Here is a 20159-nt window from a genome sequence, read left to right on the forward strand (position 1 = left end):
CAAATCCAAAAGTGATGCAATACACGCCACAGAGAGGTTCTTGGCAGACTCAGCACCTTATGGAAAAGTAAAATGTTTACGTTCAGACAACGGTGGCAAATTTACTAATAGAGAGTTCAAATCACTGTTAACCAAAAATAGGATTAGGCATGAGACATCTGCACCCTATTCACCTCACCAAAACGGCACAGCAGAGAGAGGTTGGCGAACCCTCTATGAAATGGGCAGGTGTATGTTGTTAGACAGTAAGTTGCCAGACACACTGTGGAATTATGCTGTACGTATGTATGTAAGAAACCGGTGTTACAGTAATCGCACAAAGAAAACACCTTATGAGATGCTCACAGGCAAGAAGCCAGACATGTCCAAACTTCAGAAATTTGGATCTGTGTGTTTTGCCTACACACAAGAGAAGGGGAAGTTAGATTCCAGATGTGAGCAGGGCATTTTCATTGGATATGATAAGAACAGTCCAGCTTATCTTGTGTACTGTCCAGACACAGATAAGGTCCAAAAACACAGGTTGGTGAAATTCACCATGCACTAGACCAGATTTACGTTTTGTGGTCAGTAAACTTTCCCAGCATTTTGCTGAACCAAGTGAAGAGCATTGGAGCACTGTGAAGCATGTGTTCAGGTATCTTAAGGGTATAACAGACCGTGGATTATGCTTTAAAAGGGATGACACAGGTAAACTAGGCCTAATAGTCCATAGTGATGCAGACTGGGCCTTACAGACAGACGTAGCTGAGGTTACAGACAGACGTAGCATCACAGGGTACTTTGCCAGTCTGAGTGAGAGAAGCTCTCTCATTTCATCGAAGAGTAGAAAACAACCAACAGTTGCACTGTCTACCTGCGAGGCAGAATACATGGCCTTAGCGTCAGCCATACAGGAGTGTATGTATTTACAACAGCTACTCAAAGGTATTGATGAGTATCAATATGGGCAAACCAAGGTTTATGATGACAACCAAGGAGCTATTGCACTTGCCAGAAATCCAGTAAATCGGCAGCGATGCAAACATATCGATATTAAATATCGCTTTATTCGAGAAACTGTGAACAGTGGGAGGATATCTTTGGAATATTGTCCTACTGACAACATGATAGCTGACTTAATGACAAAACCAGCCACTAAGCTACAACTGAAAAAGTTTGCTCAGTTTGGCACTTAAAGTGCGATAAATGCATATATGTGCCATCGTGTTTTTGTTGTTTATTTTCTATTGAAGGCCAAATGGGGAGAATATTTTGTTTTGTTTGTATTCTGTTCTGAAAATGTACCACAATAAGCTATAGGATCGAGTGGGGGTGTGAAATGTTGTACCATTATGTGCGCCCATGCTCATTGTGTCCTGCAGAGGGCAATATTGTCTGCAGTGCGTCCAGGATGTGACGTCACTGACTATACCTTGCCCTACCTGTGGCCTCTGCCAGCTTTGTAAGTGTGCTGCGTTTGTGTACCGGAAGTTGAGAGCTGGTTAAGTCCCGGGAAAGACGCACTGTGATTGGCCAGTAGTCACTTTGAGTGGCAGTTGGGGCAAACGCAGTCAGTGGGGCAAACGCAGTCCCCACCAATATTATTTACGATTCTGTGCCTATCGGTACATTACTCGGACGGCGCTTAGTCGACTAGCAGACCATCAGCCGGTCGTCGCGGGCACTCGCGCCTGGAGGCGCTCGGGCGCGACTCCTCGGCCTCAAGGTCTGCTGAGTCGGCGCACCTCCGTCATGGTCCAAAACTATACTAAGCGAAAAAAAGGATTGAAAAAGTTTTCTCCCAAGTTGGAGTCGATCCCAGACTCCCAGTGGTAGTGGATTGGGAGTCTATTGATTGGCGAGGTGCGCCAATGAGGCCAGTGCTGAGATTGGGTATTTGGGCTGTACTAGAATGTGACGTCCTAACTCTTCTATTGTAGAAGAAAGAAGTCCCCGCCCGCGCCCGCGCCCAAGACCGTGCACATATATCGCGTGGCCTCTACCTTATCCAGTCAGATGTTGTTTTGGATCGAATAGAGAGCGGCAGCACAACCGCATCTCTCCTACCACGATATAAATAAATATGCCAAGTGAAGGCTAAAGAAAGCTGTCTACTACTGAGTTCTATTAAATATCCACCGCAACACACTCCGCCTAACAGGGTCACCAGTTTCATCCAACCAGGAGAGAGTACCCATTTATAGTGTTCCAATAAAAAAAAATTATGCTCATTTATTTATTTCATTACCAATTTGTCTTGTTTATCCTGTATTCTGTATGAAATCTCTCTCCTGATTGGTTAAAATTGGAATCCCAAACATTGTAAAGAATTGGATGGGATTTATTTTTGTGCAAGCTCCATCATTGTAGAAAATAGCCGATCTACAAGCTCAAAGCGTGTTGAAAAAAGGTTCATTTTAGAGGCGGGGTATTGTCCTAACCAATCAGGAACTGACATCATTGTCTGTATTTACGTAGCTTTTCAACAGTGTCAGAGGAGGAAGAGAGATCAGAGAGAGAGAGAGAGAGTACTTTTGTACTGTAAGTATACTCTGATGCCGGGACCTTTGTAGCCTACTTATACTCAAGTGAAATTCTGAATACGGGACTTTGACTTTTAACAGAGTATTGTGGTATTTATATTAGTAGTTTTTCCAGCAGTGCAGAGGAAGAACAGAGAGACATCTACCAGAGAGGCTGATGCAAGAAACCTGGAATAAAGTCACACACACACTAGGTATGTAGGCCTACTGTTTGTATATCACTTTAAAGTTTTCATTATATTCAAATGTAATAAAGTTAAACAGAATGTTTTTAATGTCACTTTATAGTTTTATTTATGTTAAAACATAATAAAGTTGAAACATAATAAAACTTCACTTGAAAGTTACATTTAGCAACAACGATTGTTTTATGTAACATTGTCTGTCTGTAATGTAGAGGAGCTCAGCTCTGTCTGCTTCTCTGTCCGTGTGCGACATGTAGCTGCGCCTCAGCCGATCTGCAAGCCCACAACGCGTAGCTGATGCAATGCGGTGTGGGCTTGTAGGTCAGCTGTGTTCCTTGCGCGACACTGTTGTACAACGAAGGAAAAACAGGCACTAGGCAGGAACGCACACCCATTATATTATACCTCTATGACGCCCACACATAAAGCGATGATGGGTAAAGACAGAGAGAGCCCCAATTACTCCCCTCTTATCAAAAAACCTGAAAATGAACCTAAATTAAACAAGAAGGCCGGTATACAAAAGTGTAATTGATTAAAAGTACAAAAGTATTGTTATCAAAATATATTTAAAGTACCAGAGTAAAATAACTCAGATGCTTCAAAAATGTTAAAACATTTTCTAAAACAGTGGCTATTTTGGAATGGACAGAATTTTAAATAGGGCTCAACTTGTCACTTTAATACTAATCTGTAAATTAACTATAAACTAAAGAAATTTTGTAATAATTGTGGAGTAAAAACTATAATATTTACTTTTTAGATGTAGGGGGTAGAAGTATAACGTATAAAGGCATGAAAATACTCAAGTATTATACTCATAATGTATTAAAAAAACAGTACTTGAGTAAATGTACTTAGTTACTTTACACCCCTACAAAGTGCTGTACTCGATCACCAACGTACCAATCTTGACAGCACATGTAACAGTTTGAAAAGCTGCCACAGCTTCCCCTTTTCTTCGTTCCGCTTGCTCTTATGCTCCACCCCTATAAAGCGCTGTACTCGATCACCAACGCATCAACCTTGACAGCACATGCTACAGTTTGAAATGTGCAAATTACACGCACGCACGCACGCACGCACGCACGCACGCACGCACGCACGCACGCACGCACGCACGCACGCACGCACGCACGCACGCACGCACGCACGCACGCACGCACGCACGCACGCACGCACACACACACACACACACACACACACACACACACACACACACACACACACACACACACACACACACACACACACACACACACACACACACACACAATGCACTGTTGTGTCATGTCACTGTAAAAGTTGTCTTTATATTCAAATGTGATCAGGTCCAGGGAATCGAACTGGGAACCTTCCGGCAACAAGCACACTCCTCTAACCTTTGTGACACCGTTGCCCCCAAATCTTTCATCTGGAAGTGATTATTTCACTGACGTAATTTTAACGTCTACTCTGGCTGTGAGCACCCTAGACAGTTTTTAAGTTGCTTGATTCAGTATTTAGATATTTGATATTCATTTCAACAGGTACCTTCCTATACACTGATCAGCTCCCAGTACAACAGTATCAGACTCTGGTACTGGTCAGCTCCCAACACCATCAGACTGTGGTTGTACTGGTAAGCTCCCAACACCATCAGACTGTGGTTGTACTGGTCAGCTCCCAGTACAACAGCATTAGACTGTGGTTGTACTGGTCAGCTCCCAGTACAACAGCATTAGACTGTGGTTGTACTGGTCAGCTCCCAGTACAACAGTATCAGACTGTGGTTGTACTGGTCAGCTCCCAGTACAACAGCATTAGACTGTGGTTGTACTGGTCAGCTCCCAGTACAACAGCATTAGACTGTGGTTGTACTGGTCAGCTCCCAGTACAACAGTATCAGACTGTGGTTGTACTGGTCAGCTCCAAGTACAACAGCATCAGATTGTGGTTGTACTGGTCAGCTCCCAGTACAACAGCATCAGACTGTGGTTGTACTGGTCAGCTCCCAGTACAACAGCATCAGATTGTGGTTGTACTGGTCAGCTCCCAGTACAACAGCATCAGATTGTGGTTGTACTGGTCAGCTCCCAGTACAACAGCATCAGATTGTGGTTGTACTGGTCAGCTCCCAGTACAACAGCATCAGATTGTGTGCTGCTACACTGTGGGTAAATAATGGTTAAAAAAGAGTTGTGACTGAATGCTGCAATGACTCTTTGAGTGAAACTGCAGAGATATTTAGTCTACAAAATTGTTACATTTCAACGAATTATAATTCAAGAAATTAAAAATCGCTCATATATAAAATATATGAGCAATTGTATTTTATAGCTAGAATCAAACATTTTGAGTTCAATCAAAGTATAGGGGCCTGTGTGTGTTTCTGAGACTGTTGGAGAAAGTTGAGCATAAGAGCAAGTGGAACGAAGAAAAGGGGAAGTTGTGGTGAAAAAGCATGTGTACACACACAGCTTCTTCACCACAGAGAACGTGTGTGTGTGTGTGTGTGTGTGTGTGTGTGTGTGTGTGTGTGTGTGTGTGTGTGTGTGTGTGTGTGTGTGTGTGTGTGTGTGTGTGTGTGTGTGTGTGTGTGTGTGTGTGTGTGTGTGTGTGTGTGTGTCGTGTGTGTTTCCTGAATTTCAAACTGTAGCATGTGCTGTCAAAATTGATGCGTTGGTGATCGAGTACAACGCTTTGTAGGGGTGGAAAGAAACAACGTACTTTTACTCAAGTAGGCCTATTGAACTTGATTACATTTTGAGGTACTTTTACTTTTATTGTCATGCCTTTATACTTTGTACTTCTACCCCCTATAGTTAGCCTATAGTTTTTACTCCACTACAATCATTTGACATCTTTATTTTCTAGTAAATTTACAGATGTAGATTATTATTATAAAACATACATTGACATTGAGCCCTATTTTAAATTATTTCTAATCCAAAATAGCTGCGTTTTAGAAAATGTTTTAATATTTTTTGACAAACTGGCAGAAGGAGACTCACTCACTTCAAAAAAAGTTAAGGAAAACTCCTTAGAAACTATTTTTTCTTTATTTTATGATTCTCATCTTGTGCTCGGTGCTCAAAGTGAATTAAAAAGCAAACGTTTCAGTCCTCCCAGGACCTTCGTCAGTGCTATAAGGGTGGCACACAGACAAATACACTGCTTTTATAGGGTGATCACCTCAGCTCAGGTGCTGAGGATCACTACTCAAGGTCATTACCATGGTTACGGTGGGGCGTGGACAGATCATTGCAGACAGCAAAACCAGGGTTATACAGTGTTACATTTGAATCATGAAGTTCACTATACAAACAGTTTACACATCCAGTCATGTCAGCATTCTCTTTATAAACGAGAAACATTTGATTTTTTTTTTAAATAAATTTGACAATATAGTACAAAATAAGATAACTACAGGGTTCCTATTTAATAGGTAGCACTGGAGGGAAAGGTCTTCATTCATGCCACCCGGGTCAACAGACTGTAAGTGAAAAATCCACCTGGATTCAGTTTGTAAGAGTTTGGTGTCTAAATCACCTCTTCTGGATTTCTTAACTTGTTCTATCACTGTGAATGACATATCTGCCATGGAGTGACCGGCTTCCATAAAGTGTCTGGCAATAGGAGATTTAATGTCCTTGCGTCTGATGGCACTCATGTGTTCTATAATGCGTGTGCGGACTGGTCTGGATATGTTGCCTACATACTGGAGATTACATTTACAGGAAATCATGTAGACCAGGGGTCTTCAACCTTTTCAGCCCAAGGACCCCCTAGTTGAGAGAGAGATGAAGCAGGGACCCCCTCTATATTGTATAAAATTGTGTTTCAGATTAAACTTTTTTTGTATACTTGGTCTGCTCTTTTTCCCCTCTACACCTATACTGTACCTCTTTGCCAAAAATAGCAGATCTACAAGCTCGCGCTGCGAGGCGTTGTGAGCTTGTAGATCTGCTACTTTTGGCAAAAGTTCTCCTCAGAATAGGGATGCTAGGGTTCAAGTTAAGGGAAAAAAATAATATATCACATAAAGATTTTGGCGGACGCCCTGTAGTAACTCGAGGATCCCCTAGGGGTCCCGGACCCCCTGTTGAAGACCCCTGATGTAGACTACATTGGAAGAACTACAGTTGACAAATTGTCCGATGGTGTATTGTTTGTTTGTTAGATTTAAAAGTGTAGTCACTGTTGTCAACTGTTTTTGAGCACCCGGGAATTAATGTAGATTGGCACGTAATGGCTGGTGTTGTGGTGTGGTCACAGTAATATGATACATTTATATAAACTGTCATCTTATATAAACGTATATGGCTGCGGTATGGCTACAATGGCTGCTATAACTCTCACAGTAATAAAAATAAATTATTATAAACTGCAACTTTGTAGGCTAGATGCAAGCTGTTGACAAGATCAGTCATGCAGGTATTATGGTGTTCTGTTCTCTGGTTCACGGACCGTAAGTAGCCTATACGGTTTATAACAGGTTAGCCTACAACATTAATGTTTCCAATTCAATGGTGGTTCATTTCCCTGAATCCACTGAAAAACATATCTTCTCTGCTTCTGATCACAGTCACACATTAACGTAAACATGACAAATTTTATTATTTCCTCACGCAGGAATAAGTCTGGGTGAAAACACAAACACATAGAACTTGACCAACTCATGTCATGAACCATATTTTGATGTTCAACTTCCCACACCCTACATTCATTTTGCAGGCTGAGCTATAAACATCTCCATTATAGAGGATTAAAGCATTTACGTTTGATCACAGCATTATGCAACAGTTTGATTAGATTAAAATGTACAGTTTCTGAATTATAACAAGTATTTTCTGCTGGTGATTTCCACAGACCACCTCAAAGGGAGGTCTTCGCTATCAAGAGAGATGGCCTCCAAAACATATTCAACATTGTCAGAGGAACAGCAAGGGATGGACCAGAGACGTGGACTGTTTGGTGCAAACCTGAATCCTGTGGTAAAGTTGTACAGGATAGGTGTGTACAGTTTTATTTACTGGTGGTTTAGACCTTGGCTGTACTGGTCAGCTCCCAGTACAACAGTATCAGATTGTGGTTGTGCTGGTCAGCTCATGTTGGCTGTCCCTTTTATTAACAAAAGGAAGAGGGGAAAAAACTGTGAGAAATGAGAAATATGGAAAGTTCTTCACTTCCTATTTTGAATTTATTTCCACAAGATCTGTTACAAATAAAGTATGATGTAAATATAGATTTTTGTTTTCATATGCAATAATTTCTTGATGGGTGTGACTGAACAATGAATTCACTAGATGACAACCAAAGGGTGAGATGACACACATGTAAGACATGGTAAACATTTAGACATGTCCGTCAGATACTGTACGAGAGATTATGCAGGAACAATAACATTAGTACAGGGTTTGATAAACCATAGTAATTCAATTCAATCTTTATTTCAGAGTCTCAATGTCCATATCAGATACCAAATGACAAAATACACAAACAATAAATAATTAAAAAAGAAAAACCTAAAATCAGTCCAACCTACAGCCAGCCCACACAATATGCTCACAGTCTGTAGAGGCTGTTGTGCCAATGTCTCCAAATCATGGAAGAGAACCGATTGGAACTCTTCAGAGGGTTGATTAACTCATTAAACTGCCAGAATAAAACATTATCTACAGCCGTCGTGCATGCCGTCTCGATCATCCGTTCCATAGTTATTGTCAATTGATTGAATGAGTTAAAATCACAATAACACAGTTGTCAGACTCTTCTAAGCGACAATTTGTACATAAAATGTCTTAAAAGGGCTTGACAGGTAGGCACCCCCAAGTGAACGAACAGGCCGGCTGGCGCTGTGCCATCTTGGTACCCTCACCAGCAACCACAAAGCATCATTGTATGCAACATTATTGCCCCCTTCACCTGCATATGATGTAGGAAATAGAAAATAACTTGGATGCTATTTGAAAAGATTTTATGTTTTTCATTAATGATTTCTTTATCTCCCCTCACTCTCCATCCCAGATGTACATCTTGCTCAATTAGCTGTGAAGAAACATACCTACTGTTACCAGTGTGGGAGAAACTTCTTCACAAGCAAGAAACTCATGATACACCAGAGAACTCATACAGGAGAGAAGCCCTACCACTGTGACCAGTGTGGGAAAAGGTTCAGACGGATTAGTCACCTCAAACGGCACCAAAGAATTCATACAGGGGAGAAGCCTTACCACTGTGACCAGTGTGGGAAAAGGTTCAGCAGCAACAGTAATCTCAAAATTCACCAGAGAATTCATACAGAAGAGAAGCCCTACCACTGTGACCAGTGTGGGAAAAGGTTCAGCAGCAGCAGTCATCTCAAAATTCACCGGAGAATTCATACAGGAGAGAAGCCCTACCACTGTGACCAGTGTGGGAAAAGGTTCAGCCATAGCAGTAGTTTCAAACTTCACCAGAAAATTCATACAGGAGAGAAGCCCTACCACTGTGACCAGTGTGGGGCAAGGTTCAGCCAAAGCGGTCAACTCAAAAAACACCAAATAATTCATACAGGGCAGAAGCCCTACCACTGTGACCAGTGTGGAAAAAGGTTCAGCCAAAGCAGTCATCTCAAAAGTCACCAGAGAATTCATACAGGAGAGAAGCCCTACCACTGTGACCAGTGTGGGAAAAGGTTCAGCCATAGCAGTAGTCTCAAACTTCACCAGATAATTCATACAGGAAGAGAAACCCTTCCGATGTGACCAGTGTGATAAAAGGTTCAGTCGCGTAGTTATTCTCCAACATCACCAGAGAACTCATACAGGAGAGAAGCTATTCCACTGTGACCAGTGTGGGACAAGGTTCCGCCTTAGAAGTGGTCTCCAATGTCACCAGAGAATACATACAGGAGAGAAGCCATACCACTGTGACCAGTGTGGGACAAGGTTCCGCCTTAGAAGTGGTCTCCATTGTCACCAGAGAATACATACAGGAGATATGCCCTACCACTGTGACCAGTGTGGGAAAAGGTTCAGACAGATTAGTCACCTCAAACTGCACCAAATCATTCATACAGGGGAGAAGCCCTACCACTGTCACCAGTGTGGGAAAAGGTTCAGCTATAGCAATGATTTAAAATGTCACCAGATAATTCATACGGGAGAAAAACCCTTCCACTGTGACCAGTGTGATAAAAGGTTAATTCGCGAAGTTATTCTCCAACATCACCAGAGAACTCATACAGGAGAGAAGCCAATCCACTGTGACCAGTTTGGGACAAGGTTCAGCCACAGCAGTCAACTCAAACGACACCAAAGAATTCATACAGGGCAGAAGCCTGACCACTGTGAGAAAAGGTTCAGGAGCAGCAGTCATCTCAAAAGTCACCAAATAATTCATACAGGGGAGAAGCCCTACCACTGTGACCAGTGTGGGACAAGGTTCAGCTATAGCAATGATTTAAAATGTCACCAGAGAATTCATACAGGAGAAAAACCCTTCCACTGTGACCAGTGTGATAAAAGGTTCATTCGCGAAGTTATTCTCCAACATCACCAGAGAACTTATACAGGAGAGAAGCCAATCCACTGTGACCAGTGTGGGACAAGGTTCAGCCACAGCAGTCAACTCAAACGACACCAAATAATTCATACAGGGCAGAAGCCCTACCACTGTGACCACTGTGAGAAAAGGTTCAGGAGCAGCAGTCATCTCAAAAGTCACCAAATAATTCATACAGGGGAGAAGCCCTACCACTCTGACCAGTGTAGGACAAGGTTCAGCCGGATTAGTCACCTCAAACGTCACCAGAGAATTCATACAGGAGAGAAGCCCTACCACTGTGACCAGTGTGGGACAAGGTTCAGTCAGATTAGTTACCCCAAAGAGCACCAAATAATTCATACAGGGGAGAAGCCCTACCACTGTGATCAGTGTGGGACAAGATTTAGCCGGATTAGTCACCTCAAACGTCACCAGAGAATTCACATTGGAGAGAAGTCCTTTCATTGAGCACAGAGTGGTACGAGTCAGCATTGCTCACTGAACTATCATCAACACGCCATCACACACACCTATACCTACGTGAACTCATACCAACGTATAAACTGTGGAGAAAGCTTTTGTGACGTCCCTGCTCTTCCACCCTCATATTCCTTCACTGTTCACTGAGAAGACATCTTGTATCGGGCTGCTCCGTCCTCAAATGGTGTTTTGGTTGCCTACCACTCAGTATACAAACCCTTCAAGCAAAGGGGAATTTGCACCTTGGCCAGGAGAGATATTCGGCTCATGAGCAGGCAGGATTACTCCATTACATTCATCCCCTTTGACTTCAGGTAACTTACTTGTTACAGTTGCACGTGGCCCTGTCATCATAAACCAACATTGCAACATTGTCATCTCAAGTGCATTAAAACATCAAAGAATTTCATAATAGATCCTAACTTAGCCAGAGAAGATTATTTTAGCTACAGTTACATCACGGCTCAGAACTTGTTAATAGGGGAAGAGAATTAAAGGTAGGGTAAGTGATATTTTTTGGTTAAAACAAAAAGTATTTTGTTAAAAGGTTAAAATACTATATTCTGATAGTAATCATTGCTATAGAGTGTTTTTTTCAGTAACAGATGTCTCCCTGTCTCTCCAGCTCTTTAATAAACAGAAAATACATTTTTCGGTAGGTGTCAGAATCTCAGCCAATCAGGAGAAAGTACCCATTTTTAAGCTTAATTTGTATAGTGTTCCAGTTCTAATTTTGCCTGCTCATTTCTTATTGTCATCACTTCCAATTTCACTTGTTTAATCTGTATCCTGATTGAGTTCTCTGTCCTGGTTGGATAAAATTGGAAATGAAACTGAAACTGAAACGAAAATGCATTTTCTGTTTAATAAAGAGGTGGAGAGACAAGGAGACTCCTAATACTGAACAAACACTCTATAGCAATGAGTACTATCAGAATATAGAGCTATTTAACAATTATTTTAACCAACGCAAATCACTTACCCTACCTTTAATGTCACGTCACATGAGTGTGTTGGAGGTGTAAACAAAGAATATTTTAGAGTGGATTTGGCTCCTTTTCGTGGCTCAGGAGTTTAGAATACAAATATTTGGATGTCCTGTCTAAATGTTTCATAAGATAGTGGTTGTTGCAGGGGCATGCACTACGATACTTCAACATAGTTTTAAGACAGAAGCATATAATATATGCTTGTAAACAGTGATATTATCACTGTTCCAATGCGTCTCATAAACACAATGGACACCTGTGTTGTTTGCACCTCCAACACCATGGTGGATTTGGTCACGCCCCCAAATACTCTCTAAGAATAGGGGATCATAATTATGCATTATTTCCTTCTCATATAACATGGAAATAATTAGATGTCTTTTTGCATTTTGTATTAGGCTTCAATTATTTTTTTATTTTTCGTTTTTCTTTTATATAAATAAAAGAATGTGTGTACCTTAAAGCTCAAGAACACTTTGGTAGAGGTTTGGGTTGTGTAGTTACCTTGTCATGGTGTAACTAGTCCAATCTGGTGAGATATCTTGCTTCCATTGATTACAAATTAATAATCCAAAATCAGTCACATTGCATGGTGAAACAGCTCTCAAAATTACTCTTTTAGGATACAAATGAAAGTTGTTATGATTGTCATTTTTGTTCTTGAAAATATAATTTAAAATATCTCAAATATATTACAGCATTTTCATTTCTGCTAAGAAGCAAGCTATATGATTCGATTAGTTTGATTTACTTTAGGACAAATGTGTGTGACTGCAAAGACAAAACGAAAGTGGGGTGGAATCCACTCGAATCTCTAATCATTTTTAGTATGACAGAAACATTTGAGTCGACAGTCTGGCTCGAGAGACTAGCCACTAACATCACAAAACTCAGTACGGCATCTTTTTAAAGAAAAATTTTATATTAACCCACACTGAATCCAGATCCAGATTTTCAGTAAAAAGGAAGTTGACATTGGTCTTAAAAAAAGAGGAACAAAGCCATATTGGGTTTCGTGATGTTCTATTTTTGCCAATCGACTGCAGGCTGAGAAAGGAACAAGCAGGTTATAGGACGGGTAGGGGAACAACAGAGCAAGTCTACATACTGCGAAATATCATTGAACAGGTTAATGAGTGGCAAGCAACACTATACATGAACTTTGTAGACTTCGAAAAGGCTTTCGACTCTGTCCATCACGAGAGCATGTGGATGATTATGAAGAAGTACGGAATCCCAGAGAAGATAGTGAGAATGGTCAGAACGTTTTATGAAGACTTCCAGTGTGCAGTAGAAGATCAAGGAGAAATATGCAAGTGGTTCGACATCAAAACCGGTGTGAAACAAGGATGCAATATGTCCGGATTCTTGTTCTTGATCGTGATGGATTGGGTAATGAGAAGAACAGTTAAAGAGGGAGAGAATGGAATTCGATGGAAGCTGACATCAAAACTTGACGACCTGGACTTCGCAGACGACGTAGCGCTACTCTCCTCTACAAAACAGCAGATACAGAACAAAACAACACCAATGGATGAAGAAGCCAGGCGAGCAGGACTCAAGATCAACATACAAAATAATTTTGTATTCGTTATGTTTGTGATTGTTTTGATGTGCTAAAAGAGTGACTTTATTATCTGTTTTACCAATAAATTGTAAGTCAATGAGAGAACGCAGCGGAGCAATGTTGCCAATTTGACTAGTTGCATCATGACAAATCTCTACCAGTGTTTAAAAAAATATATACAATGAATGTTCTTACTGTTCTTAATGTTTTGACTATTTCTAAAATAATTTAGTTAAAATAGCTTGTCGAATTGTGACTTGTTGTGAGCTTGTAGATCGTCTATTTTAAGAATTTCTTAAAAGTTTAATGGATTATTAGTGTGGTTCACCGGGAATCGTGTGCTTGTATTTTGCTAATTGGTTACATAGTTAAATTGATATTGATTTATTAGTTTTGGCTTCCAAAATTAGTGGGAGGGGCCTGTTTTACAAAAAATGCCAAAAACCACGACCGAAACGTCCAGTCAATCCCAAATTTGAATCACATGTCAAGGGTGGTTTACTCAACGAATCCCCAAAAGCATGTCCACTTTGATCCATAGGGGGCGCCACAAATGCACAAAATGTAACCAATCAATCCTCTCCAAATGAAAAACAAGTGATCTCAGGAGTGACGTGACTATATAATTGTGCCGTTACATTTGTGGGAGGGGCCTATTTCTTTAGTGGGAGGGGCCTATTTCTTAAAATGAAAACGCCACGTATCACGAACGTGGGATGCCATCTGCACCAAATTCGAATCACATGTCGCGAGGTATTCCTCCCGGCGGATCCCTCGAGTCCCGGCGCAAGCACACTTTGCAATTTCCCAGAATTGCGAATATTCTAGTTTCTTTTTACATTTCTGAAATTCTTAAAAATATTTGTTTATTTGTCATGTGTATGAGCTGGTCTTGATTTAATCATTTCTAGGATCTCCTTCAGATGGGTGATGATTGTGAGAAGTGTTTCTAAGGATATTAATTCAAAGGAGGAAAAGGAGGGGTGGTACACAGTGGTGTGGAAGAAGTACTCAGTTATTTTACTTAAGTAAAAGTAGCAATACCGCAATATAAAAATACCCTGTTACAAGTAAAAGGCCTGTGTTCAAAATGTTACTTGAGTAAAAGTATTGGCATCAAAATATACTTAATGTACCTAAAGTAAAAGTACTAAAATGTTTGAAAATAGCAGATCTATAAGGTCACAAGTTGTGAGCTTGTAGATCGGCTATTTTCAAATAGCCTATGCATAAAACTAGAGGTTCGGGCCGGTATGCGGCCCTCCCTTCAAGTAGCCTGGCCCGCACATCGGAGACAGAGACAGTAGAGCGTGTAGACGTTCATTGCAACACCGGTGCGTGTTTCTCGCACATGATTTGGCAACACCAGAGCCCATGATGGTCCGCTTGTTTTTCATCAACACCCTGAGGCAAAAACAAAACCGAAACTTAACTTGTGTTAAAGGGTTTCCCCTTTCAACAAAATATTGTTGGACGATAATAATTATGCTACAAAGAGGCAAATGTATAGAGAGCAATGGAAAGTGGACGAAACAATGCGTAAATGTAGTGCTTATGTTGTGGCTAGTGTTGTAGTGACATGTGATATGTTGTTATTTTATACTGAAACAATGAAATGGCTTCAGGGGGGTGGCTTCAGCGGGGGACAGGAAGTGCTGACTTTTCTCAATTGTAATATAGGATAGGGCTAAAGTGGTTAATGTATGTATATCTGCAAAGTAACTAGTAACTAAAGTTTTCAAATAATTGTAGTGGAGTAAAAGTACAATATTTGCCTCTGAGATGTAGTGGAGTAGAAGTATAAGTATTGAAAATTTGGAAATACTCCAGTCAAGTAAAAGTATTGCATTTTTTTTAACTTAAGAACAGTACTTAAATGTACTTTGTTCCTTTCCACCACTGGTGGTAAATATGTGTCATCATTTCAGTATATAACCGGCTTCCGTTTATCCTGTCAATCTGCACTAAAATAAACATTTAAAACACACCCAAAAGGAAGCTCTCACTTATTGTTGTTTCACCAGGTGTCCCTACAAATTGTTTCAAATTGCTTCAAATTGTTTCAAATTCTCTCAGTGGCTTGCTTGTTGTAGTTTGGTTGCCGTTACAGCACTGTTGATCTCTAAAGAGCCCTGGGGACTAGCTTGGATTTCCCATCGATGATGTCACTGGTAGATAGCCTGGTAAACCCCCCTCCCTCCGGAAATCTCATTTGCATTATATTTCAGGAAGGAGTCTGGGATTGCTCAGGGATTAAAGCTGCCCGGTCCGCTGCGTGTTAGAACCAATCAGCGGCTGCTAGGGGCGGGATCATCCAATCACCTGCCAAGTAGCTTGAAAAAATGAAAACGCCGCCTGTCATCGATTCTGCTTCGGAAGTCTCGGAACAAAATGTGTTTTCTTCCATTTGACGGAGCCAGGTTAACTGGTAGACGGGTTTCTGGACAGTCTACAGCCCTCCTCTGAGACACAGAGTGAACAGAAAACAAGATATGACCCAGTCATATTATACCAGGTTGCTCAATGAGGAAAAAGTCAGGACTAGCAAAGAAAGTCAGGACTAGCGAGTGTAGATGTGGGCCAGGTTTTGCAACCTGGTAACAATTGTACCATTTTATCATGAGCATTAGTGAGGACCTATCATATGAAGATAGATTGAAAATGGGTGAAGTCATCCTTTAACCATAGGAAGTATTACGTTTTTTTTTATTTTCACATGCATTCCATAAATTCCATAGGGCTAGACCCCACATGGACAAATGACATTATCAACGGGCGACGGGCAATTCATCTTTCACCCTATTGGGTGAAAGATTAATTATCTCTAAAATAAATAGAATATTATGGTGTTTTTTATTTTACATTTTAGTTATAGAGGACAATTATGATGTATTAAGGCACACTTGGCTTATTAGCCAGGGATCCTTTTAAGTTATTTTGACCTTGCCCTTTGACCTTTCGTCTCAAAAGTGAACCATTCGTTTGGGGCAGCCTGCTGATCATTCCCTACAAGTTTCATAAAAACCCACTCATCCGTTGTCAAGGTATTTTATTTAAGCTATTTTTTATCCCAGGCTTTACTTGCCGCTATTACATTGTAGAGAGACAGGAAACAGGCCCCAGGCATCGCTCGACTATCGAACCAGGGACTCGCTGTCAGCGGGCTTCAGAGCAGGCTTCTGAGACAGACAGACAAACAAACAAACAAACAAACAAACAAACAGATGGAATGGAGTGTAAACATAACCCCTGTCCAACTCCATGGTGACTAAACAGAGAACTACATATCATTGTTTTATTGCATCAATAACAGAGATAACACAGGGACACCCGATTGGCGATTCCATTGCTGCATGTCACCTCCTGATTCTCTCTTCATGTCTCTGAACTATCACTGAAGCAGTGGTGGAAAAAGTACTTGAATTCTTTACTTAAGTAAAAGTACCAATACTGCAATATAAAAATACTCTGTTACAAGTAAAAGTCCAGAATAAAAAAATTGCTTGAGTTAAGGTACAAAAGTATTGGCATCAAAATGTATTTAAGTACCAAAAGTAAAAGTACTAAATATTTGAAAATAGCCGATCTACAAGCTCACAACGCGTAGCGATGCGACGCGTTGTGAGCTTGTAGATCTGCTATTTTCAAATAGCCTCTGTATAAAATAGGGCTAAAGTGGTTAATGTATGTTTCATTATATCATAATTTATATCTGAAAAGTAACTAAAGTTTTCAAATAAATGTAGTGGAGTAAAAGTACAATATTTGCCACTGAGATGCAGTGGAGTAGAAGTAAAAGTATTGGAAATTGGAAATACTCAAGTAAAGTACAAATACCTCAAAATTGTACTTAAGTACAGTACTTGAGTAATTGTACTTAGTTACTATCCACCACTGCACTGAAGGCAAAAAACATACAATAACACAAAGCAGACACCACTGCTGAGCTGTATTCTGTAGGCCTATTTTGGTTTGGTTCGGTTCCCAGGCCGGGGGACCATTGCTGCATGTCACTTCCTGATTCCTCAGTCTCTGAACTATCACTGAAGGCAAAACACATACAATAATACAAAGCAGACACATTTCACCTTAAACAACCTTCTTGTCTTCTCTGCTTAGAGTGCTGGATGTGTTTCCACCTTTGTTCTGTTGGACGATATTATTTGGACTTGGCAGCACTCCACCTTCAGAAACCTCTTGTAGAGATGGACTCTTCTTAACCTTGCAATAGCACAGAAAAAAAGAATTGAGTTTGTGACCTCCTTTAATTACCTCGGGTCCTTTGTCACTAACAACGGCAACATAGCAACCGAGATAAATCGGAGACGTGCCCTGGCAGCCAGTGCCATGAAAACTCTCTGGAGGCCGCTGTGGAGACACCATTCCATAACGAGAGAGACCAAATTACGGATCTATAACACCTCAGTTCTCTCCATTCTTCTTTATGGAGCAGAAACTTGGCCTCTCAACAAGACCCTGGCGGACAGAATTGACGGCTTTGACACCAGAGCGCTGCGCACAATAGAGGGGATAAAATGGCAAGATCGAGTCTCCAACATCAGGCTGTGGGAACGTACCAAACAGCCCCCCGCATCCGGCCTGGCAGCACAGCGCCGGATGCGCTGGTACGGCCACGTCAAAAGACTCCCTCCTGAACACCCTACATCCGCTATCCTCCACTTCGATCCAAAATCCGCCGGCTGGAAACGCCCCCGCGGTGCGCCCCGCACACGCTGGATTGATGCCATCACCAGGGACTTACAACAAATGGGCTTGTCGCTAGCTGAAGCCGAGCCCCTAGCACAGGACCGACCCAAATGGAGAAGACTGGTGAAGCTGATTGGCTCTACGCATGACGACGCCCCCGTCGTCGAGCAAGAGACCTGATGATGATGATGATCGTGGTTGTATGCCTCCACTAACCAGTTGCAGTACATAGTACATACAGACATACATGTCTGTCCAGACTCATATAATAATATTGTATTCAGGGGCGTAGCCAGGGGTGGGCATAGGTAGGCCTGGGCCCACCCATTTGGTTTTTCTGACCACCCAAAAAAAATAAAAATAAATAAATATATATATATATATATATATATATATATATATATATATATATATATATATATATATATATATCTCGTTAATCCATTCATGCGCGTCACTAATTAGATGACGAGGCATTTGGCTACCTTAATCGAGTCATACTAACCTCCCGCCGTTTACCCGCGCTTGATTGAATTTCTTCACTTTGACATTCAGAGCACTGGGCAGAAATCACATCGCGTCAACACCCGTCGAGGGCCATCGCGATGATATATATATATATATATATATATATATACAGCCATTTTGATAACCAAAATCCGTCACAAACCCGCAAAAAAAGTACCCAAAACTCGCGCATGCGTGCCCACCCGCTTCTGCCTAGGCCCAGCCTACGCTAGCGTTCTGGCTACGCCACTGATTGTATTAGTTGGAGTGAAGACTTTGACGGAATTTAATAATGTGTATTTTTAGGCAAGCCCTTACAGCCGCTCGCACTCAAGCACTTATCAGGTGAGGTCAATTAAGTCTATGAGTTTTCAGGACGTTACCTGGTAGCCGAATGGTTGAGGCACATGCCATATATGGGCCCTATCTTGCCCTTATGCCTAATCTTTTTTGGCATTATTACTATTTGGAAAAACATTTTTAAATAGTTCAAATATCGATCTACAAGCTCACAACGTGACGATGTGGAGCGGCTATTTTCACTGTTATAAAATGTTTTTCAAAATAGTACAAAAAGCCTAATGCATAGCGTCCAAGATAGGGCCCTAGACTCTAATGCCTGACAGCGAGTCCCTGGTTTGATTCCCGGGCAGACATTTTGCTTTATTTCATCATTCCACTCTCTCTTTCTCTCTCGCACACACTCAATGAAGGCAGAAAAAGCCCTACAAAAACCCTTTTCTTGCCTCAGGATCACCTCTCACCGGCCTGCTTGCTAAAGCAAACATCATGTTTACTGTAGGCCTGGCCTACCCATTATAACAGAAGGATGGTTACATTTTCACAAGAGTGAAATATGTTGGTTCATAATTGGCCTCCGGCCACGACTGGAGGCATACAAAAACAACACACTGTTTTCCAAAATGGCTCATTTGGTGCTGTCTGGCTGATAAGCTGAAGACATTCCCCTTTCACGGGTCAGTGGAGTGACAAAGCTCTTTGTCTCACTGCGAATCCAGGGAGCTGGTGTGGTTCCGAGCTGCAGTGGTGTAAAGTAACTAAGTACATTTACTCAAGTACTGTACTTAAGTACAGTTTTGAGGTACTTTTACTTTACTGGAGTATTGTCTATACTTTCACTTCAACTCCACTACATCTCAGTGAATTTTACTCCACTGCAATTATTTGAAAACTTTATTTACTAGTTACTTTGCAGATATAAATTATTACATTATAAAACGTATACATTAACCACTTTAGCCCTTTTTTTTACCTAGGCTATTGAAAATAGACGATCTACAAGCTCACAACGTGCATTGTGAGCTTGTAGTAGATCTGCTACTTTCAAACATTTTAGTACTTTTACTTTCGGTACATTAAGTTCAGTTGGATACTTTTGTACTCAAGTAAATGTTGAATTCCGGACTTTCACTTGTAACAGATTACTTCTACGTTGCAGTATTGATACTTTTACTTAAGTAAAACATTTGAGTACTTTTTCCACCACTGCTGAGCTGTATTCTGTAGGCCTATTTTGGTTTGGTTCTGTTTGGGCCGGTTGTAGTCACCTGCTTTCACCTGATGCTGCTGAGTTCATTCTGTGTGTGTGTGTGTGTGTGTGTGTGTGTGTGTGTGTGTGTGTGTGTGTGTGTGTGTGTGTGTGTGTGTGTGTGTGTGTGTGTGTGTGTGT

At 41.1% G+C, this 20159-nt stretch overlaps 1 protein-coding gene across 1 annotated transcript; it reads left to right on the forward strand.

Annotated features, from left to right (window-relative positions):
* The first annotated feature begins 2544 nt into the window (after positions 1 to 2544).
* On the forward strand, positions 2545 to 15101 carry LOC308095330 (uncharacterized protein). Its single transcript, XM_080442351.1, has 3 exons — positions 2545 to 2719; positions 7562 to 7705; positions 8720 to 15101. Exon 3 carries the CDS (start codon positions 9674 to 9676, stop codon positions 10685 to 10687), a length of 1014 nt encoding a protein of 337 aa, XP_080298477.1. The 5' UTR covers positions 2545 to 2719; positions 7562 to 7705; positions 8720 to 9673; the 3' UTR covers positions 10688 to 15101.
* The last annotated feature ends 5058 nt before the right edge of the window (positions 15102 to 20159 follow it).

Source organism: Gymnoscopelus braueri, assembly GCF_963280865.1.
Source record: "Gymnoscopelus braueri genome assembly, chromosome: 11".
Lineage (NCBI taxonomy): Eukaryota > Metazoa > Chordata > Actinopteri > Myctophiformes > Myctophidae > Gymnoscopelus > Gymnoscopelus braueri.